The sequence below is a fragment of the Nothobranchius furzeri genome, chromosome 11 (assembly GCF_043380555.1).
Source record: "Nothobranchius furzeri strain GRZ-AD chromosome 11, NfurGRZ-RIMD1, whole genome shotgun sequence".
In the NCBI taxonomy this organism is placed as follows: Eukaryota; Metazoa; Chordata; class Actinopteri; order Cyprinodontiformes; family Nothobranchiidae; genus Nothobranchius; species Nothobranchius furzeri.
In genome coordinates this window covers 29,286,975-29,312,029 of record NC_091751.1, presented here as the reverse complement: position 1 = coordinate 29,312,029, position 25,055 = coordinate 29,286,975, and the positions used below count along the sequence as shown (strand labels likewise).

The 25,055-nt window shown below is 31.9% G+C and overlaps 1 protein-coding gene across 2 annotated transcripts; it reads left to right on the top strand.

The window, feature by feature from the left end:
- Nucleotides 1-585: 585 nt before the first annotated feature.
- Nucleotides 586-5,708, top strand: npvf (neuropeptide VF precursor). Of its 2 annotated transcripts, none has more exons than XM_070556052.1 (4): nucleotides 586-908; nucleotides 1,057-3,725; nucleotides 4,115-4,475; nucleotides 4,574-5,708. In XM_070556052.1, the coding sequence occupies exons 2-4, from the start codon at nucleotides 3,564-3,566 to the stop codon at nucleotides 4,627-4,629; spliced, it is 579 nt and encodes a 192-aa protein (XP_070412153.1). In that variant the 5' UTR covers nucleotides 586-908; nucleotides 1,057-3,563; the 3' UTR covers nucleotides 4,630-5,708. The 2 variants fall into 2 exon arrangements, with proteins under 2 accessions (XP_070412153.1, XP_054600507.2); XM_054744532.2 differs by having other exon boundaries at nucleotides 598-908; nucleotides 4,115-4,485; nucleotides 4,574-5,706.
- The last annotated feature ends 19,347 nt before the right edge of the window (nucleotides 5,709-25,055 follow it).

The following is a 25,055-nucleotide window of genomic DNA, read 5'->3' as shown; positions in this document are numbered from 1 at the left end:
CTACTTATATTCATCCATTACATTCATCTTATTTAACTTGTCTTGTTTTTAATTTGTTTAGAAATTAAATGTCTTACTTTTTATAAACCTGACTCTGTCTGAATTAATACGAAGTGTGTTATGATCACTGAAAAAGCAAAGAATCCTAGAATCTTCTGATTAAACATTCAAAGACCAAGCAGGTTGATATTCTATGCTTATATAGAATATCACATCTTATTGGTCATAAGTAAAAGTAATATATTAAGCTCAAAAGCAACAATATTTACCCCACAACATAATAACCAGTCTATCATGTACAAATCAAAAAACACACTGTGCTATTTCTGACTCATTGAACGGTTGTTTAACTGCGCTGACAAATTTGTAGCCTCCGGAAATGGTCTGTTTTTCCATCTACAGGTCACCCCTTTAGTATCAAGTCATTTGGAGACATAAGTCTTATCTGGAGCTTTAATCTGCAAGAAAGATACTGTCACTTGGCCAAGGTCCCTCCACGCTCATTCTTATCTAAGAGTGTTTTTTAGTCACAGCACAAGACGGATGAACTTTCAAAATTAAATCATATAATGAACAATACTTACCCCATAACATACCCCCACAACACTCGTGAACAAGAACCTGAGATACTTCAACTCCACTCCTCCAATATTCACTGCTTTAATATTAAATCTGTTTACACATCTATACTTATATGTGTAAGGTCACATCACATTTATATTATTAATCAAATATGAAACAGAACTGAAACAAAAACAGCGCTAGAGTTCCAGACCCACGTTGCAATGTTCTGTTTTTGCAGCGGCCTTACTTCCCTACCAACACCTATGTTAGATGCTGGGTCCTCCCCTTTTACTCCACCTGAATCAAGCTCTATGCATAGGAGTGAAGTCTTATCTCTAAACCAGGTAATATCCTCTTTCCAGAAATATTGTTCACTGCTCTAGTTTAAGGATGAGTTCATCCTTCTCCATGACAAGGTTTTGAGCTCTTTGATTTCATTCATCACCATTTCTTCTGATATGTGACCGATTGTTGTTTTTATCTCCTTCATAGATGCAGACATGCAGAAAAATCCTGAGGCCTGTAGTCTGTCTGTTCAGACTGCTTAAATCCCTCTACCCTGCAGGTAAAATGAAATGTCCACGGTGTTACGGAAACGTTAACCCACTTGTTCTCCCTGGGTGCTAGCGCTGCCCAATCCTGGCTCTGGCCTGATGGCTGATGGTGGAGTCAGGTAGCTGTGGCAGCCTGGGCCTGGAAGCTTGTCCAGGTAGATAGATTTGCCCAGCTGGTCAGATGGCTAATTCGCTGCTCACTAAGTTCAAAAGTGCAAAACATGATTCAATCTATTCTCAGATTTGCTCATTTAGTCCCTTAAAAAATCCAAGATGGCTACCTTTTTCCAGCCGTTAGCCACACGATTGGCTCTTGGTACCAACCCTTCTCCCAAATCTCATCTTTGTTAGCCAACTGTTAAATAAAGTGGAAAGTCAAAGCTCAGATCCAGACATTTTCAGAGTTGCATGTTACACGAGGCTTGCATGTTCTGATTGGTTTGGCACAGAAACTCCTGACGTTCCTGGCTCTCACTCGCCTTGCTGCAACGCATCCTCAAAGTCTAGGAAGTCTGGGAAATATGTCTGGTCAATTCAGCTGAAAACTAACAAAGATGGGCAGAAAAAGCTGCAGGAGTGAAATGATCCGATGTCTTATTTAATTTTAGACAACTCTGACAGGTTGGGGAGAAAGAACTCATCATCCTGGAGAACCTGCAAAGACACCTAAGCAGCCCTACAGTTAAACTTTGACCTTTCTTGTTTCACCCATCAGTGACTGGAGCTCATGTTGCCATTAATCTCACAGGCCAATATTTAGATGGAGGTGTTTTGGAGCAGACGTCATCCTGCACATTCTACCCTTAATTAAAGATCATCTTCATTTAAATCACAAGCAAAATAAACACATAGATAACTCTTATGGGTGTTATGCAGCATGGGTGCTCGGACTGTCAAAAACAGAGTTATGACCTATAATCCCATCAAAGACACAGAGTGTTTTAAGAACATGCAGAGAAAGGAATGGGGGCAAAAGCATGTAAGTGCAAAGACGAAAAGGCTGCAGGGGTGGTGAGAGATGAGCATTAAAACATTAGGGAGAGAGAATTACAGTGGCAGAGAGCAAGGACTTGTAGGGAGTGCTGGGAGAGCTCGCTGAAAGAACAAAGGGAGAGGTTTATGGAGGCGCTCTGCAGATAGGACTCAGGATGACGGTCCAACACACCGTCGTAAATCCCAAATCCCACAGTCAACGCGCCGGGTCCAGGGTCAGGGAGGGAAAACACGGAGAAAAGGGCTGAGGAGAGGTGGGAGGTAGACCACGATGCAGAAAAGAAAACTGAAAGAAAGGCCACGCCGAGGCAGGTTCACTCAAACCAGATGTGACTTGATTCTTATCCTCTGAGTTACTGTATGAGCTGCTCTGCTCTCAGAAACCGGACCGGACGGCAACAATTCCAGGTGACGCCACATCCATCAAATTAAAATTCCCTGCTGCTCGTCATCATCACCTTGTGACACAACGGGCATTCCTGACATTCAGGCTGATCCTGGTGCACCTGAGCAACACAAACGCCTGTGTGGGGCGAATACCTGCCATGATGGACTTTATTTACTGAGTGGATTTATGATGGCTAAAATGGAGGAATTGAGGAGTTGAATAAAAGTGGAGACCAAGGAGACCAGAGCACGGATGCACGCATGTACCTGCTCTTCACCCTCTTCTGATTATTGTAATGTTATTTTCATTTAAAACATTATTCAGAGGGATCACAAAAAGTTGGACTTTATACCTTCAAATAGATATTTATTGAGTATGGTTGATATCAAACAGTGGAGTGTTAAACTTGGTGTGATGTCACCGTGGGCTGTAACTTTTCAGCAGTCTAGGATTCTTTCTTCACAACTGGTAGTGAGGGTGTTTAACACCGTGTAAGCTGTCTATCCAACAATGGGCCTGTGCTCCTTGTATCGTGGTATTTATGCCTGTGTATGATTACCACGGTGACCCAAACAACCCACTGGCTGCAGCTTTAACATTTCTGTGTTCAATATACTCCAATAGAAATTAGCATGAAAGAAAATGTCCTGATAGAAACTGGTTTAATATTTTCTATAACCAAGCAGATTAGATGAATAGAACCTTGATTTTTAATTCAATTTAAGTCTTTGGTGTGGCATGTTGTTTCTTTTGCATAATCCAGATTGCTGTGTGTTCGTGTGTGTGTGTGTGTTATTTCCTCTCTGAAAACAAAAGGCATTCAGTTCATTCAGCAGCCTAATTAGTGCACAGATACCTCTATCAGATTTAACTAGCTGAGCCGGATGATTAGTACATCAGTTAGCAATGTTTGAATGGGTCTCTGTGCGTGTGTCGGTGTCTCCACCGTGCGCTACTGCTGACGCACGTGTCCAGAGGTTTAAAATCACCAGGACTGGTCAGTGTGCAGAAAGACATGTGTCCAAACACCGCCCTGGTAGACAGTGTAAAACAGAGCTCCTACCATGCTGACCACAGTGACACTGCTGGCGCTGCTGATGCTGGGGGGTCTCGGAGGGGCTGCAGCATACGACTTCCGTGTCTTTGGGAAATCCATCCACAACGACGAGACCCTGCAAAGCAGCAACGGCAACAGGTACTCGATTAGGAAGCTGCCTCGCCAACAGGTAGGAATCAGTCAGCTACTACTTCTGCATTAATGCTAAAACTTTTTGTTTTTAGTGAACAAGCTAAACAGAAGTCTGGTTTTCGAGTCAGTTAGGAGAAACTTGTGTTTTCTGGTAGATGAACGCTCTCAGGCTCAAAGTAAGTTTGATAAAAGGGCAAAAAACTAAGTCCTTCAGGGGTTCTTCTGAGTTAAAAAATGCTCATGAAATACGTATGTGGAGTAACCGGGTAGGTAGGTGTTAACGTTGAAAACCTGCAACGCCCGCCTTCAGAGGGTTAAACTACAAATGTATCACCCGCAGGTCTGCAAAGTTTAATAACTTTATTTATTGGAGACTAAGAAAACTGTGGTTTGAATCTAGAACTCTTTTTGATTCCCTGTGACCAGCTGATGAGTGGAATCCGCAGAAGCTTAGACTTGGAGAGCTTCAAAATTCACGTGACCCCCACCACCAGCAAGATCAGCCTGCCAACCATCATTAAGCTGTACCCCCCCACTGCCAAACCGCTGCACATGCACGCCAACATGCCCCTGCGCTTTGGCAGGGACAGCAGTGACGACAGGGCACCCAACTCCAGACCCAACATGCCCCAGAGGTTCGGGAGGTCTTGGGAGCTACTCCAGATGTGTGGAGAGTGCCGTGACATCAGAGAGGCTCCAAGCCCCGTCCTCCCACAGAGATTTGGGCGAAATGCTCCTTACTGGAGCCTGCTCAGGACTCTGGCCAGTGAGCAGTTATTAAACACTGGTGTGCGCTGGTAGGAATTACATCATCTTAACTTTCACACAACTCAGTCGGAGTTTTGAGTTGACCTATTTCTTTGTATGTCTGTTTCCATCCTGCAGGAGTGAAGATTTTGACTTTACAAGCAGCTCAGAAGAAGATGCGGACATGGAAGTGAAAACCTTTAAAGGGTGAAGAGGTCCTTTTACGCCTTCTGCTTCAGAATCTACTGTTTTTATTGCAAACACGAAAGTTTTAGCTGAAGTCTTACAAAAATCTGAGAAGTCCGATTTTAGATGTAGTCTCTTTTAACCCTTTGGTGCATAATGGTCACTACAGTGGACAGGTACTCAAAATTGTTATTTATTTGTTTTTGCTATTAAGTACAGCTGTTGAAGACTTTATTGCATTTGAGTCCCTCCATTTGGACTTCAGTAAGCCAAGCCAACATATTTCATGTTCAGAATGCACGTTATCCACCAAGGTGGACATGTAATAAATTATTTGTAAATTATAAAATTTAACAACAAATATTTGTTGAAATTTGTTTTGTTCACACCTAAAGATGAATGAAAAAAATTGTTTAAAAAATCATGGTTGAAGATTTCATAATTCATGCATCAAAGGGTTAAAAGGTGTCACTCAATGGAAACCCAAACAACTAAATAATTGTGCCATTTGAAAAAAAACTGAAGCAAAAATAAAGCTGTGGTAGTTAAAATAATTTTTTATTGTCTTGTCTTTTATAAATCATCTAAATCTCTCACAGATCCACTAAATACTCCATATTGGTTTAAATTACATTTAACAAAATAACAAAGACTAGATCGGTTCACAGAGTCTGACTAAAATAAATTTTTTTTTTTACATAATTAGTTCATCTAATATTCTGTGTTTATTTGGTTTGGTTTTTATATTTCTGAAGCAATGAAAGCAGAAGTAGAAATAAATGTGGCCAGTTCTCATCATAGTTTTACAACAAATAAAATGTTGACATGTTTTCATATAAATAAAAAAAATGTGTATTAAAAAATTAACTGTGTTTATCAGGCAAAAGTTTTGCAATAAACCCAACATTAGTGAGTGAACGTGAACCTAATCAGCACAGCTGTTACAGGAACTAGCCACCAGAGGGTGATAGAACACATCACTGGTGTTTTGTCACAATTTTGGGTCAAGGTGAAAACATAAACTGTCTTCTTTAATGTTTTTTATTTAACAAGAAGAGGTGAGAGTTTATGAGGAGCACATAAATAACCCCAAAACATCATTGTTGAGAAAAATAAGTAAGTAAATTTTATTTATATAATGAACCTTAAAACAAAGCAACAAACCATCATAAAATCAATTTAAAATCATGAAATTATAAAATGAATATAAAGATCAATAAACAAATGAAAGATGATTATAAATATGAGTTAAGAAGAAGAAGTGATGATTAATACAAATGGAAACAGAGTTCCCTTAACTTTAAAGATATTGGCCAGAGGCAAAAGTCCTTTGAATGGCACGTGTAAAGAAGTATTAAAACCTCAGATGAAAAAGGTTTTGGGATTTTTACGGCTGGAATTTTAAGAAAATCTGATTGATTGGTGCAGGAAAAACAAACTAACTTCCAGTCTATGCCCTGGGCCGCTGGTGACATTTCACAAGGAGATCTGCTGAAACAGCCATAGTAAACAACCCCAGACTCCGGAGTTTCTGCATTAGGGTTATTGACCCTTTGCACCGACGTCACCTAATCACGTGGGTCCACAGGTGGACGGCAAAAGCATGTAAACAGCCAGCGACACGACTACTAAACAAAGGGGAAAGTAGAGCCTGAAATTGTTTTGCGATCAAAACAAAAACAAAACTCCTCCAGCATTCCTTCAACTAGTTCATGCCCAGTTCAGTTATCAGAAGTAGCGCATCTTGCGGGGGCTCATAGAGAGCAGTATGTTAACTAGCTTACCAACGTTAGCTTACATTCTCTCTGCAGCTGTTCACCAATGTAAACATGTTGCTGACTTTGCCTAAATTCACCCGTCTGGATTTATGACTTTATGTTGTAAACAGCGTTTCACTTTACACCAAAGCTGATTTTTAAAAAGTCCGGATCCCTACCAGCTTCTGTTGCTGGTGGTGTTACCGGGTTCAGCTGCTGCTCTCACACCGGAATGAGAAGATCTCTGAACGCCGACGCTCATATAAATAAATAATGTAATTTTAGCACACGTAATCATATATCGGAGCTTTAATATTGTTAATAATTGTCTCGCTTTACACTACACTGGACGGAGCACAGCCTCCGTGGTGAAATACCCATCCATCAGGCAATAATTAGTATAAACACATCACATTTATCCCTGTCCCTGTCTTCCTCGTGAAATAAACTAATGTTAATTTTACCCGGTAAAAACATGTTCGCTGCAAATCTGAGGCCAGCTAGTCCGCTTGATTGATTGATCGCTGCAGTTCATCTCCGTCCTCAGTCTCCATCAAAGTTATTAAAAATAAAAAACGAGTTGGGTTTACGTCCTTGTCTCTTAGTGCAGCCAACCACGCAGCAAGCTAAAACCATTTTACTGTCAAATCAACTAAATAAAAGCAATAAAAGGCTACAAACTGGCTTGTTTGGACTATCCTCACTGGAGTTTCTATGGGTGTAAACGGTCTTTTTGCCGTCCATCATGGCGAAGGGGGCGGTCACATGAGTGGCGTGACGTCACGTGCAAAGGGTCAATAGCAAAACAATGTGTCATCAGTCAGATGTTGCTTCTGAAGCCTCTGCTAGTCGGTCAGATTAGTTTTTTCTCTGGGACACAACGACAAGAACAGATATTGGATTACCGGAGAAGTTTAACCGCTAGCTATCACTACCAGAGGTGCAGACGTGTTTTAGACCGTTTGATTCTGAAGACCTGCGACCCGATTTGAACATTGAGGTGGATTCTGTTCAACTTCAGAACCAAAATTGGTACCGTTTGTTTACTTCTGTTAAATATTTGATTTCTGTGCTCCACCGAGAGCTCTAAACTGACGAGTTCTCAGCTGGTTTTAGCTCCATCACTCGTTTGCACTAATCCACGATTGCACGCAGGTTCTACTGGTCCATGGTGGATCTATTGTTTATATGGGAATCATCTTTTAGATTATATCTGTGTGTGTCGTTGTTTTCCCAAATGACTTGTTTTTTCCTTATCGGAGCGAACACAGTTAACAGTGTTGCTGCAGTCATGCTAACAGGACTCGGACTCCAGAAGTACCGGTGCGGTTCCAGATGGATTTATAGATATAGGTTATTATTTTAGATCAGACCTATGTTATTTAAAATTGTGTGTAGGACACGGACACATGGCTCAGACCTTTTGCTGCAGCTGTAAACGCAATTTTTTGTAATAATTAAGAGCACGAAACTATCCAAACTAGTTATTCACAATACTAGCATCAGCAGCTACCTCGTTTTACGTGCTGGAGTGACGTATGCGGAACACAGCTCTTCACTCTCTGGAGGAGAGAATTTTAATTTTCTGTAATGATTTATGACAAAATTCCTTAACAAAATGAAAAACTGAATGCAGTTCATATTTATATAGATGGTAAAGTGTAGTTATACAGAATTTCTACAATTTTAATGCCAAGTCTGGCCAATACCTTTAAGTGTCTTAAAGGCACGGTCCGTAAAATGACACCGTCAGGGTGAGGAGGAGATTTTTAAATTCGAACGGCTGTTGCTCACTCCCCCGCCTCCCCCGCCCTTCCTGAAAGAGCCGAAAGCCACGCCTCCTAATGTGCACGCGCAGGAAAAGCCGAGTCAACACCAGAGCATTGCTTCTTCGTAATAGAGCTGAGCTAGTGTTAGCAATGGAGTTATCTGAGGTAAGAAAGTTGTTTTTAACCAGCACGTTAAGCACTTACTGTTTACAAAAGGCATTTTATAAAGAATATCTATAAATATATACATATTTTAAAATACCAGTAACAGTTGACAATCTATATTGTAAATAAAATGAATCCTATCAAATTGTTAGCATTTTATTACGAGTAATTAGCTTATTTTTAATTGCTTTGCCATTCAAGATGGGATGAATATATCAAAGCATATAATTTATGTGGAAATCATGAATAAACACTGCATTCTGTGTAGTCCTCCTATAATCATGGTTGTTTTCATAGGGTTTCTGTTTATTGTTGGTTTAGCCCAAATTTTGACTAGATGTAAACCTGATCTGCGTCAAAATTGATTAATATGCAAGAGTACTTTTTATATTAGTATAATTTTTTTTATTCTAATACAAATTAGAGTTCAGTGATTGAGGAACCCTCTGAGGAAGAGTTTGAACCTCCTATTGCATCCTCAAGACGTGGTGCAAAAAGGAGATGCCCACAATCATCTCAAAGCCGTGGTGCGTCTAGAGGCCGAAGAAGTGCGAGACACTCAGCTGTGGACCTTGGAGATGATCTCTCTCGAGAGAGAGAGCGAATAGACTTTGAATGTGTAAGCATAACAAAATTACACTAAATGATCCTAAAATCTGTTGCTGTAGCTTCTCTTTCCACTTTTGTAGCAACACATACAGAACCTGAACCCTCAGCAGGCTATTGACGTCCTTACCATGGTGCTGGACAGAGACCCTGGTGTTCTCATTTTAATCCAGTGTTTCCTCTGTGGGGGCCCTCTGCCCCGGGAGCGGTGGTCGACTGTAGCTTCCTGGGCGCTCTATAGGTGGGGGTCTATGCTCCCCCTCCACTGAGCGCCCTGACTTAGTGTGGAAGACCTGATGCTGCCGGGGAAGACGGCTCCTCTGATGGCATTTCCTTGCGTTACCATACTTGGCTCATCTGGACTCAGCCTAATATCATTTTTACTTGTGTATGTGTGTGAGTCTGTGTGTGTGTGTGCGTCTGCTTGCATATGTTTGTAAATGTTTTTAACCTGTTATGGGAATCTGGGGTCATTTTGTAAAGCACTTTGAATCACACTTTGTTTGAAAAGTGCTTTAGAAATAAAATAAATAAATAAATAAGTACTTGCCCTCTCTGGTCCACCTGCCACAGCACCTCCAACATCCAATCAACCTTCGTGGTGTGTATGCTCCCACTGCAGAGATATGCACACTGATTTGGAAAAGAAATGCTGCCAACAGCCTCCCCAGACATGTATTTCAACTGTACCACACATGGAGGAGTTTATTCTGCAAAATGGTGTTCTTCACCTGGCCAGAACATTGTGGAATGAGTTTCGAGTGGTTTATGATGACCCGGACCCTGGTGAGGACAACAGACAGTTCCGCCATGCAGCTTACAGACAGTTTGTAGCACGGCAGCATGGAAAACTTGGTGGAGGGCGCAGAGTAGTAATCCCAAGCTGCAAGGACACTGCTTGTTTCTACATGATGTCAGAAGGACACTGCTTGTTTCTACATGATGTCAGAAGGAGACTGCTTGTTTCTTTATGATGTCAGGAGACTGCTTGTTTCTTTATGATATCAGAAGGAGACTGCTTGTTTCTTTATGATGTCAGAAGAGACTGCTTGTTTCTTTATGATGTCAGAAGGAGACTGCTTGTTTCAAAAAATGAACATTTTAATGTTTTAATGAACCTTTAAACGTTTTTAAAAATGAACATTTAAACGTTTTAATGAAAAATTTAACGTTTTAATGAATATTTAAACATTTTAATGAACATTTTAACATTTTTAAAACTGAACATTTAAACGTTTTAATGCAGAATTTAATGTTTTAATGAACATTTAAACATTTTAATGAACATTTTAATGTATATAAAAATGAATATTTAAACATTTTAATGAAGATTTTAACATTTTAATGAACATTTTAACATTTTAATGAACATTTTAATGTTTTAATGAACATTTAACCATTTTAATGAAGAATTTAACGTTTTAATGAACATTTAAACAATTTAAAGATGATTTTAATGTTTTAATGAAGATTTTAACATTTTAATGATGATTTTAACATTTTTAAAAACGCACATTTAAACGTTTTAATGAAGATTTATATTCAACAAGCATATTTGTATTCTGATATATATCAGACATATATATCTTGTTTCTTTATGATATCAGGAGGAGACTGCTTGTTTCTTCATGATATCAAAAGGAGACTGCTTATTTCAAAAAATGAACATTTTAACGTTTTAATGAACCATTATACGTTTTTAAAAATGAACATTTAAATGTTTCAATGAAAAATTTAACGTTTTAATGAACCTTTAAACGTTTTTAAAAATGAACATTGAAACGTTTTAATGAAGAATTTAACGTTTTAATGAACATTTTAACGTTTTTAAAAAATGAACATTTAAACGTTTTAATGAAGATTGAAGCATTTTAATGAACATTTTAACGTTTTTAAAAATGAACATTTAAACGTTTTAATGAAGATTTATATTCAACAATCATATATATGTTCTGGTATATATCAGACATATATTTCTGGTTTCTACATGATATCAGAAGGAAACTGCTTGTTTCTTTATGATGTCAGAAAGATAATGTTTGTTTCTACATGATATCAGAATTAGACTGTTTTTTTCTTTATGATATCAGAAAGAGTCTGCTTGTTTCAAAAAATGAACATTTTATCATTTTAATGAAAAATTTAACGTTTTAATGAACCTTTAAATGTTTTTAAAAATGAACATTTAAACGTTTTTAAAGATGAACATTTAAAAGTTTTAATGAAGAATTTAACATTTTAATGAACATTTTAACGTTTTTAAAAAATGAACATTTTAACGTTTTAATGAAGATTTATATTCAACAAGCATATATATGTTTTGGTATATATCAGACATATATATCTTGTTTCTACATGATATCAGAAGGAGACTGCTTGTTTCTTTATGATATCAGAAGGAGACTGCTTGTTTCTTTATGATGTCAGAAGGAGACTGCTTGTTTCTTTATGATGTCAGAAGGAGACTGCTTGTTTCTTTATGATATCAGAAGGAGACTGCTTGTTTCTTTATGATATCAGAAGGAGACTGCTTGTTTCTTTATGATGTCAGAAGGAGACTGCTTGTTTCTTTATGATATCAGAAGGAGACTGCTTGTTTCTTTATGATGTCAGAAGGAGACTGCTTGTTTCTTTATGATGTCAGAAGGAGACTGCTTGTTTCTTTATGATATCAGAAGGAGACTGCTTGTTTCTTTATGATGTCAGAAGGAGACTGCTTGTTTCAAAAAATGAACATTTTAATGTTTTAATGAACCTTTAAACGTTTTTAAAAATGAACATTTAAACGTTTTAATGAAAAATTTAACGTTTTAATGAATATTTAAACATTTTAATGAACATTTTAATGTTTTTAAAACTGAACATTTAAACGTTTTAATGCAGAATTTAATGTTTTAATGAACATTTAAACATTTTAATGAACATTTTAATGTATATAAAAATGAATATTAAAACATTTTAATGAAGATTTTAACATTTTAATGAACATTTTAACATTTTAATGAACATTTTAATGTTTTAATGAACATTTAACCATTTTAATGAAGAATTTAACGTTTTAATGAACATTTAAACAATTTAAAGATGATTTTAATGTTTTAATGAAGATTTTAACATTTTAATGATGATTTTAACATTTTTAAAAACGCACATTTAAACGTTTTAATGAAGATTTATATTCAACAAGCATATTTGTATTCTGATATATATCAGACATATATATCTTGTTTCTTTATGATATCAGGAGGAGACTGCTTGTTTCTTCATGATATCAAAAGGAGACTGCTTATTTAAAAAAATGAACATTTTAACGTTTTAATGAACCATTATACGTTTTTAAAAATGAACATTTAAATGTTTCAATGAAAAATTTAACGTTTTAATGAACCTTTAAACGTTTTTAAAAATGAACATTGAAACGTTTTAATGAAGAATTTAACGTTTTAATGAACATTTTAACGTTTTTAAAAAATGAACATTTAAACGTTTTAATGAAGATTGAAGCATTTTAATGAACATTTTAACGTTTTTAAAAATGAACATTTAAACGTTTTAATGAAGATTTATATTCAACAATCATATATATGTTCTGGTATATATCAGACATATATTTCTGGTTTCTACATGATATCAGAAGGAAACTGCTTGTTTCTTTATGATGTCAGAAAGATAATGTTTGTTTCTACATGATATCAGAATTAGAATGTTTTTTTTCTTTATGATATCAGAAAGAGTCTGCTTGTTTCAAAAAATGAACATTTTATCATTTTAATGAAAAATTTAACGTTTTAATGAACCTTTAAATGTTTTTAAAAATGAACATTTAAACGTTTTTAAAGATGAACATTTAAAAGTTTTAATGAAGAATTTAACATTTTAATGAACATTTTAACGTTTTTAAAAAATGAACATTTTAACGTTTTAATGAAGATTTATATTCAACAAGCATATATATGTTTTGGTATATATCAGACATATATATCTTGTTTCTACATGATATCAGAAGGAGACTGCTTGTTTCTTTATGATATCAGAAGGAGACTGCTTGTTTCTTTATGATGTCAGGAGACTGCTTGTTTCTTTATGATATCAGAAGGAGACTGCTTGTTTCTTTATGATGTCAGAAGGAGACTGCTTGTTTCTTTATGATGTCAGAAGGAGACTGCTTGTTTCTTTATGATGTCAGAAGGAGACTGCTTGTTTCTTTATGATGTCAGAAGGAGACTGCTTGTTTCAAAAAATGAACATTTTAATGTTTTAATGAACCTTTAAACGTTTTTAAAAATGAACATTTAAACGTTTTAATGAAAAATTTAACGTTTTAATGAATATTTAAACATTTTAATGAACATTTTAACGTTTTTAAAACTGAACATTTAAACGTTTTAATGCAGAATTTAATGTTTTAATGAACATTTAAACATTTTAATGAACATTTTAATGTATATAAAAATGAATATTTAAACATTTTAATGAAGATTTTAACGTTTTAATGAACATTTTAATGAACATTTTAATGTTTTAATGAACATTTAACCATTTTAATGAAGAATTTAACGTTTTAATGAACATTTAAACAATTTAAAGATGATTTTAATGTTTTAATGAAGATTTTAACATTTTAATGATGATTTTAACATTTTTAAAAACGCACATTTAAACGTTTTAATGAAGATTTATATTCAACAAGCATATTTGTATTCTGATATATATCAGACATATATATCTTGTTTCTTTATGATATCAGGAGGAGACTGCTTGTTTCTTCATGATATCAAAAGGAGACTGCTTATTTCAAAAAATGAACATTTTAACGTTTTAATGAACCATTATACGTTTTTAAAAATGAACATTTAAATGTTTCAATGAAAAATTTAACGTTTTAATGAACCTTTAAACGTTTTTAAAAATGAACATTGAAACGTTTTAATGAAGAATTTAACGTTTTAATGAACATTTTAACGTTTTTAAAAAATGAACATTTAAACGTTTTAATGAAGATTGAAGCATTTTAATGAACATTTTAACGTTTTTAAAAATGAACATTTAAACGTTTTAATGAAGATTTATATTCAACAATCATATATATGTTCTGGTATATATCAGACATATATTTCTGGTTTCTACATGATATCAGAAGGAAACTGCTTGTTTCTTTATGATGTCAGAAAGATAATTTTTGTTTCTACATGATATCAGAATTAGACTGTTTTTTTTTCTTTATGATATCAGAAAGAGTCTGCTTGTTTCAAAAAATGAACATTTTATCATTTTAATGAAAAATTTAACGTTTTAATGAACCTTTAAATGTTTTTAAAAATGAACATTTAAACGTTTTTAAAGATGAACATTTAAAAGTTTTAATGAAGAATTTAACATTTTAATGAAAATTTTAACGTTTTTAAAAAATGAACATTTTAACGTTTTAATGAAGATTTATATTCAACAAGCATATATATGTTTTGGTATATATCAGACATATATATCTTGTTTCTACATGATATCAGAAGGAGACTGCTTGTTTCTTTATGATATCAGAAGGAGACTGCTTGTTTCTTTATGATGTCAGAAGGAGACTGCTTGTTTCTTTATGATATCAGAAGGAGACTGCTTGTTTCTTTATGATATCAGAAGGAGACTGCTTGTTTCTTTATGATATCAGAAGGAGACTGCTTGTTTCTTTATGATGTCAGAAGGAGACTGCTTGTTTCTTTATGATATCAGAAGGAGACTGCTTGTTTCTTTATGATGTCAGAAGGAGACTGCTTGTTTCTTTATGATGTCAGAAGGAGACTGCTTGTTTCAAAAAATGAACATTTTAATGTTTTAATGAACCTTTAAACGTTTTTAAAAATGAACATTTAAACATTTTAATGAAAAATTTAACGTTTTAATGAATATTTAAACATTTTAATGAACATTTTAACGTTTTTAAAACTGAACATTTAAACGTTTTAATGCAGAATTTAATGTTTTAATGAACATTTAAACATTTTAATGAACATTTTAATGTATATAAAAATGAATATTTAAACATTTTAATGAAGATTTTAACGTTTTAATGAACATTTTAACATTTTAATGAACATTTTAATGTTTTAATGAACATTTAACCATTTTAATGAAGAATTTAACGTTTTAATGAACATTTAAACAATTTAAAGATGATTTTAATGTTTTAATGAAGATTTTAACATTTTAATGATGATTTTAACATTTTTAAAAACGCACATTTAAACGTTTTAATGAAGATTTATATTCAACAAGCATATTTGTATTCTGATATATATCAGACATATATATCTTGTTACTTTATGATATCAGGAGGAGACTGCTTGTTTCTTCATGATATCAAAAGGAGACTGCTTATTTCAAAAAATGAACATTTTAACGTTTTAATGAACCATTATACGTTTTTAAAAATGAACATTTAAATGTTTCAATGAAAAATTTAACGTTTTAATGAACCTTTAAACGTTTTTAAAAATGAACATTGAAACGTTTTAATGAAGAATTTAACGTTTTAATGAACATTTTAACGTTTTTAAAAAATGAACATTTAAACGTTTTAATGAAGATTGAAGCATTTTAATGAACATTTTAACGTTTTTAAAAATGAACATTTAAACGTTTTAATGAAGATTTATATTCAACAATCATATATATGTTCTGGTATATATCAGACATATATTTCTGGTTTCTACATGATATCAGAAGGAAACTGCTTGTTTCTTTATGATGTCAGAAAGATAATATTTGTTTCTACATGATATCAGAATTAGACTGTTTTTTTTTCTTTATGATATCAGAAAGAGTCTGCTTGTTTCAAAAAATGAACATTTTATCATTTTAATGAAAAATTTAACGTTTTAATGAACCTTTAAATGTTTTTAAAAATGAACATTTAAACGTTTTTAAAGATGAACATTTAAAAGTTTTAATGAAGAATTTAACATTTTAATGAACATTTTAACGTTTTTAAAAAATGAACATTTTAACGTTTTAATGAAGATTTATATTCAACAAGCATATATATGTTTTGGTATATATCAGACATATATATCTTGTTTCTACATGATATCAGAAGGAGACTGCTTGTTTCTTTATGATATCAGAAGGAGACTGCTTGTTTCTTTATGATGTCAGAAGGAGACTGCTTGTTTCTTTATGATATCAGAAGGAGACTGCTTGTTTCTTTATGATATCAGAAGGAGACTGCTTGTTTCTTTATGATATCAGAAGGAGACTGCTTGTTTCTTTATGATGTCAGAAGGAGACTGCTTGTTTCTTTATGATATCAGAAGGAGACTGCTTGTTTCTTTATGATGTCAGAAGGAGACTGCTTGTTTCTTTATGATATCAGAAGGAGACTGCTTGTTTCTTTATGATGTCAGAAGGAGACTGCTTGTTTCAAAAAATGAACATTTTAATGTCTTAATGAACCTTTAAACGTTTTTAAAAATGAACATTTAAACGTTTTAATGAAAAATTTAACGTTTTAATGAATATTTAAACATTTTAATGAACATTTTAACGTTTTTAAAACTGAACATTTAAACGTTTTAATGCAGAATTTAATGTTTTAATGAACATTTAAACATTTTAATGAACATTTTAATGTATATAAAAATGAATATTTAAACATTTTAATGAAGATTTTAACGTTTTAATGAACATTTTAACATTTTAATGAACATTTTAATGTTTTAATGAACATTTAACCATTTTAATGAAGAATTTAACGTTTTAATGAACATTTAAACAATTTAATGATGATTTTAATGTTTTAATGAAGATTTTAACATTTTAATGATGATTTTAACATTTTTAAAAACGCACATTTAAACGTTTTAATGAAGATTTATATTCAACAAGCATATTTGTATTCTGATATATATCAGACTATATATCTTGTTTCTACATGATATCAGAAGGAGACTGCTTGTTTCTTTATGATATCAGGAGGAGACTGCTTGTTTCTTCATGATATCAAAAGGAGACTGCTTATTTCAAAAAATGAACATTTTAACGTTTTAATGAACCATTATACGTTTTTAAAAATGAACATTTAAATGTTTCAATGAAAAATGTAACGTTTTAATGACCCTTTAAACGTTTTTAAAAAATGAACATTTAAACGTTTTAATGAAGATTGAAGCATTTTAATGAACATTTTAACGTTTTTAAAAAATGAACATTTAAACGTTTTAATGAAGATTTATATTCAACAATCATATATATGTTCTGGTATATATCAGACATATATTTCTGGTTTCTACATGATATCAGAAGGAAACTGCTTGTTTCTTTATGATGTCAGAAGGAGACTGCTTGTTTCTACATGATATCAGAATTAGACAGTTTTTTTCTTTATGATATCAGAAAGAGTCTGCTTGTTTCAAAAAATGAACATTTTATCATTTTAATGAAAAATTTAACGTTTTAATGAACCTTTAAATGTTTTTAAAAATGAACATTTAAACGTTTTTAAAGATGAACATTTAAAAGTTTTAATGAAGAATTTAACATTTTAATGAACATTTTAACGTTTTAAAAAAATGAACATTTTAACGTTTTAATGAAGATTTATATTCAACAAGCATATATATGTTTTGGTATATATCAGACATATATATCTTGTTTCTTTATGATGTCAGAAGGAGACTGCTTGTTTCTTTATGATATCAGAAGGAGACTGCTTGTTTCTTTATGATATCAGAAGGAGACTGCTTGTTTCTTTATGATGTCAGAAGGAGACTGCTTGTTTCTTTATGATATCAGAAGGAGACTGCTTGTTTCTTTATGATATCAGAAGGAGACTGCTTGTTTCTTTATGATGTCAGAAGGAGACTGCTTGTTTCTTTATGATATCAGAAGGAGACTGCTTGTTTCTTTATGATATCAGAAGGAGACTGCTTGTTTCTTTATGATATCAGAAGGAGACTGCTTGTTTCTTTATGATGTCAGAAGGAGACTGCTTGTTTCTTTATGATATCAGAAGGAGACTGCTTGTTTCTTTATGATGTCAGAAGGAAACTGCTTGTTTCTTTATGATATCAGAAGGAAACTGCTTGTTTCTTTATGATATCAGAAGGAGACTGCTTGTTTCTTTATGATGTCAGAAGGAGACTGCTTGTTTCTTTATGATATCAGAAGGAGACTGCTTGTTTCTTTATGATGTCAGAAGGAGACTGCTTGTTTCAAAAAATGAACATTTTAATGTTTTAATGAACCTTTAAACGTTTTTAAAAATGAACATTTAAACGTTTTAATGAAAAATTTAACGTTTTAATGAATATTTAAACATTTTAATGAACATTTTAACGTTTTTAAAACTGAACATTTAAACGTTTTACTGCAGAATTTAATGTTTTAATGAACATTTAAACATTTTAATGAACATTTTAATGTATATAAAAATGAATATTTAAACATTTTAATGAAGATTTTAACGTTTTAATGAACATTTTAACATTTTAATGAAGATTTTAATGTTTTAATGAACATTTAACCATTTTAATGAAGAATTTAACGTTTTAATGAACATTTAAACAATTTAATGATGATTTTAATGTTTTAATGAAGATTTTAACATTTTAATGATGATTTTAACATTTTTAAAAACGCACATTTAAACGTTTTAATGAAGATTTATATTCAACAAGCATATTTGTATTCTGATATATATCAGACATATATATCTTGTTTCTACATGATATCAGAAGGAGACTGCTTGTTTCTTTATGATATCAGGAGGAGACTGCTTGTTTCTTCATGATATCAAAAGGAGACTGCTTATTTCAAAAAATGAACATTTTAACGTTTTAATGAACCATTATACGTTTTTAAAAATGAACATTTAAATGTTTCAATGAAAAATTTAACGTTTTAATGAACCTTTAAACGTTTTTAAAAATGAACATTGAAACGTTTTAATGAAGAATTTAACGTTTTAATGAACATTTTAACGTTTTTAAAAAATGAACATTTAAACGTTTTAATGAAGATTGAAGCATTTTAATGAACATTTTAACGTTTTTAAAAATGAACATTTAAACGTTTTAATGAAGATTTATATTCAACAATCATATATATGTTCTGGTATATATCAGACATATATTTCTGGTTTCTACATGATATCAGAAGGAAACTGCTTGTTTCTTTATGATGTCAGAAAGATAATGTTTGTTTCTACATGATATCAGAATTAGAATGTTTTTTTTCTTTATGATATCAGAAAGAGTCTGCTTGTTTCAAAAAATGAACATTTTATCATTTTAATGAAAAATTTAACGTTTTAATGAACCTTTAAATGTTTTTAAAAATGAACATTTAAACGTTTTTAAAGATGAACATTTAAAAGTTTTAATGAAGAATTTAACATTTTAATGAACATTTTAACGTTTTTAAAAAATGAACATTTTAACGTTTTAATGAAGATTTATATTCAACAAGCATATATATGTTTTGGTATATATCAGACATATATATCTTGTTTCTACATGATATCAGAAGGAGACTGCTTGTTTCTTTATGATATCAGAAGGAGACTGCTTGTTTCTTTATGATGTCAGAAGGAGACTGCTTGTTTCTTTATGATATCAGAAGGAGACTGCTTGTTTCTTTATGATGTCAGAAGGAGACTGCTTGTTTCTTTATGATGTCAGAAGGAGACTGCTTGTTTCTTTATGATGTCAGAAGGAGACTGCTTGTTTCTTTATGATGTCAGAAGGAGACTGCTTGTTTCAAAAAATGAACATTTTAATGTTTTAATGAACCTTTAAACGTTTTTAAAAATGAACATTTAAACATTTTAATGAAAAATTTAACGTTTTAATGAATATTTAAACATTTTAATGAACATTTTAACGTTTTTAAAACTGAACATTTAAACGTTTTAATGCAGAATTTAATGTTTTAATGAACATTTAAACATTTTAATGAACATTTTAATGTATATAAAAATGAATATTTAAATATTTTAATGAAGATTTTAACGTTTTAATGAACATTTTAATGAACATTTTAATGTTTTAATGAACATTTAACCATTTTAATGAAGAATTTAACGTTTTAATGAACATTTAAACAATTTAAAGATGATTTTAATGTTTTAATGAAGATTTTAACATTTTAATGATGATTTTAACATTTTTAAAAACGCACATTTAAACGTTTTAATGAAGATTTATATTCAACAAGCATATTTGTATTCTGATATATATCAGACATATATATCTTGTTTCTTTATGATATCAGGAGGAGACTGCTTGTTTCTTCATGATATCAAAAGGAGACTGCTTATTTCAAAAAATGAACATTTTAACGTTTTAATGAACCATTATACGTTTTTAAAAATGAACATTGAAACGTTTTAATGAAGAATTTAATGTTTTAATGAACATTTTAATGTTTTTAAAAAATGAACATTTAAAAGTTTTAATGAAGAATTTAACATTTTAATGAACATTTTAACGTTTTTAAAAAATGAACCAGGGTATATACAGCAATCCTTAAGTAAAATTTACTACTTTTTAATACTTTTTTTTACTACCTTCAGAATTTTTTTAAAACCATCACAACACTAAATTGCAAGTGTTAATCAGCGACCTATTTACACATATTTTAACATATATAACATACAAAAAGCATAGACTTAGAGACTCACTGATGTTGACAACGTATTGCGCATATTTATTTTACTTAGAAAATATGCCAGGCACTTATTTTCAGCGGTTCAGACAGTTGACCACGGGGCCTGAAATGATGCAGAACGACCACTGAATATGACGTCATCATAATGTGACCGGATATGCTAAAGTAGGGCTGCTCAATTATGGCAAAAACAATAATCACGATTATTGTGACTGAAATTGAGATCTCGATTATTTAAGACGATTTTTCAATTTATGTAGATTTTTTAAATTTATTTTTATTCAGTCATAAAATTGCTCAGGGCACAATCAGGGCAAAAATAAACAAGAAACAAGATGATCACTAAAAGAACTCCTGATTCCCAGTATAAAAAGAACAATATACTTATAGCTCATAGTTTATAACCCAAGGGCTATAGACCTTGGTTTAACTCATTTAAGTCTAACCCGTACAGACCCAAATACCAATATCTTGCAAATACTGACAGCAAGAATTATACAGTGGCATTTATAACAAATACATGCAAATTGCTGTTCACTAAATGTTGCATAACATTTATTGAGTCGTGTCAATGTGCTGTAGGAGAGTGCACTAGCACCGTGTCCTCAGAGAGATTAGTTATTAGTTATCAGCGTGAGGAACTTATTTCTACCTTATTTATAAACTATTTATTTACAAGTCCATCAGTTAATGTAATAATTGTCCCAACCACAGCTGCACCCCCCACCCCGGTCTCACAGCAATCGGGGCAAGCTGCATGTGTGTTTAGCGCGCCGCACGCGCACACTTAGCCGTTTTTAGTGGCTCAGGAGCCCGCAGGTACGGTGTGTGTGTCACTCACTCTGGTTACTCCAACAGGGAGCCGACTCTGAGAGCCGTTTTTTTAGCGACTGACACATCACTACATCATTCCCTTTCCTAATGTCCTGAAGAACGGTCCGGAGCGCAGGCGGAGTGTTTAGCTAACTTGCAGGAAATGTCGACGATAGTTATCCAGAAAGTAGCTAAGGGTTACCAGAGATGTTTCTGAGGTGTTCGCTAGGTACTTTTAAGATTTAAAAAGTCAAGAAGGGGGTCTGAAAAGCTGTTGGAAATAGCATCAAAGTCGCTAAGTTGGCAGCGGAGCGCTTCATTTGTAACTCAGGGCAGCTCAAGTGGGAGGAGCAAATAATCGGCTTGTTTTATTTTTATAATCGTTCAAAACATTTCATTCGGAATATATTTCTATGTCGATGTTCAGAATACGACACCTGATAGTCTGAAAAAAATAATACCTAACTTGGAAAAAATAATACCTCTGAGACCAAATTTAACACTTTTAATGGCCTTAAATTTGACTATTTTTATTTATCACTTTTTAATACTTTTTAAAACCCCGCGGACACCCTGTGAACATTTTAACGTTTTAATGAAGATTTATATTCAACAAGCATATATATGTTTTGGTATATATCAGACATATATATCTTGTTTCTACATATCAGAAGGAGACTGCTTGTTTCTTTATGATGTCAGAAAGATAATGTTTGTTTCTTTATGATGTCAGAGGCAGACTGCATGTTGTTACGTTTTACCTTCTTCAGGGAGGGGAAACCAGGGAAGCAAGAATGAACTTGTGTAAAGAAAAACAAATTTATTAAAACATTAGAGGATAACACAAAACCAAGGGCTGGAAATCCTAACAGAAATACACTAACACAGCCCATAAAACTCAGAGTCCAATGTTCATATAAAATAAAGCAGGAGACTAAGGCTCAGATATTTTAACTGGCAGCACCAAAAGAAAACCATTCATACCTAAGTGTCCAACAGGATGGTACAAAAGAAAGAAAGATGTGGGATGGATTAACTAAAAGACTCAGGGTTATTTCCACACACCTAAAGAAGCTTTCACCTTCTACATAATAATTCAGCAAATTAACCACAAAAGACTCTCAAACTCTAACAGAGGCCACTGTAGTTCTTTTATCAAGAGAACTTACTACACCCAAAGAGAGACTTAATAAAAGCTGAGGAATTATTTTCTTTCAAGCTGTTTGAACTTCTAAAACACTGAAAACAGCCCACAGGGAGTCTACTTGGTTACAAGTAGCTCCTAGAATGAACGTTCCTCCAGCCTTTTATCCTGTCCAGATCCAGAGAGAATGATTAGTCCAATTGCTTCCACCTGAAGAACTGTGGAGGGATCCACTGGTGATGAGGCTGCCGGCGCTCATTGTGGTTTCCATGGTTACTGGACAACAGCATGGAGGCAGCCATCTTGTATCTGGGTCTGGTGCTGTCACTCCAAGAGAAAACAAAACAATGGGAAGAAAACTACCAAAACAGGGGAAAAACTTCTGACTAAACAGTAATAATACGACCAACCATTGTAAAACCCAGGTGTCGTAACACATGTTTCTTTATGATGTCAGAAGGAGACTGCTTTTTTCTTTATGATATCAGAAAGAGTCTGCTTGTTTCAAAAAATGAACATTTTAACATTTTAATGAAAAATTTAACGTTTTAATGAACCTTTAAATGTTTTTAAAAATGAACATTTAAATGTTTTAATGAAAAATTTAACGTTTTAATGAACATTTAAACGTTTTTAAAGATGAACATTTAAACGTTTTAATGAAGAATTTATCGTTTTAATGAACATTTAAACATTTTAATGATGATTTTAACAATTGATTGAAGATTTTAACGTTTTAATGATGATTTTAACGTTTTTAAAAAATGAACATTTAAACGTTTTAATGAAGATCGAAACGTTTTAATGATGATTTTAACATTTTTAAAAACGCACATTTAAACGTTTTAATGAACATTTTAACATTTTTAAAACGAACATTTAAACGTTTTAATGAAGATTTATATTCAACAAGCATATATATATATATATATATATATATATATATATATTCTGATATATATCAGACATATATATCTTGTTTCTACATATCAGAAGGAGAGTGCTTGTTTCTTTATGATGTCAGAAAGATAATGTTTGTTTCTTTATGATGTCAGAAAGATACTGCTTGTTTCTTTATGATGTCAGAGGAAGACTGCATGTTTCTTTATGATGTCAGAAGGAGACTGCTTGTTTCAAAAAATGAACATTTTAACGTTTTAATGAAAAATGTAAAGTTTTAATGAACCTTTAAACATTTTTAAAAATGAACATTTAAATGTTTTAATGAAGAATTTAACATTTTAATGAACATTTAAACATTTTAATGATGATTTTAACGTTTTAATGAACATTTAAACGTTTTAATGAATAATTTAATGTTTTAATGGACATTTAAACGTTTTAATGAAGAATTTAATGTTTTAATGAACATTTTAACATTTTTAAAAAATGAACATTTTAACGTTTTAATGAACATTTAAACATTTTAATGAACATTTTAACGTTTTTTAAAATGAAGATTTTAACGTTTTAATGAAGATTTTAGTGTTTTAATGAACATTTTAACGTTTTAATGAACATTTTAACGTTTTATCGAACCTTTAAACGTTTTAATGAAGATTTTAACGTTTTTAAAACTGAACATTTAAATGTTTTAATGAAGAATTTAATGTTTTATTGAAAATTTAAACGTTTTTAAAAAATGAACATTTAAACGTTTTAATGAAGATTGAAACGTTTTAATGAACATTTTAACACTTTTAAAAACGAACATTTAAACGTTTTAATGAAGATTTATATTCAACAAGCATATAAATTTTCTGATATATATCAGACATATATATCTTGTTTCTACATGATATCAGAAGGAGAGTGCTTGTTTCTTTATGATGTCAGAAAGATAATGTTTGTTTCTTTATGATGTCAGAAAGATACTGCTTTTTTCTTTATGATGTCAGAGGCAGACTGCATGTTTCTTTATGATGTCAGAAGGAGACTGCTTGTTTCAAAAAATGAACATTTTAACGTTTTAATGAAAAATGTAACGTTTTTATGAACCTTTAAACGTTTTTAAAAATGAACATTTAAACCTTTTAATGAAGAATTTAACGTTTTAATGAACATTTAAACATTTTAATGAACATTTTAACGTTTTAAAAATGAAGATTTTAACATTTTAATGAAGATTTTCGTGTTTTAATGAACATTTTAACCTTTTAATGAACATTTAAACGTTTTAATGAACATTTTAACGTTTTTAAAAATGAAGATTTTAACGTTTTAATGAAGATTTTAATGTTTTAATGAACATTGTTTTATTGAACCTTTAAAGTTTTAAAAAAATTAACATTTAAACGTTTTAATGAAGATTTTAATGTTTTTAAAAATGAACATTTAAACCTTTTAATGAAGAATTTAATGTTTTAATGAACATTTTAACTTTTTAATGAACATTTAAACATTTTAATGAACATTTTAACGTTTTTAAAAATGAAGATTTTAACGTTTTAATGAAGATTTTAGTGTTTTAATGAACATTTTAACCTTTTAATGAACATTTAAACGTTTTAATGAACATTTTAACA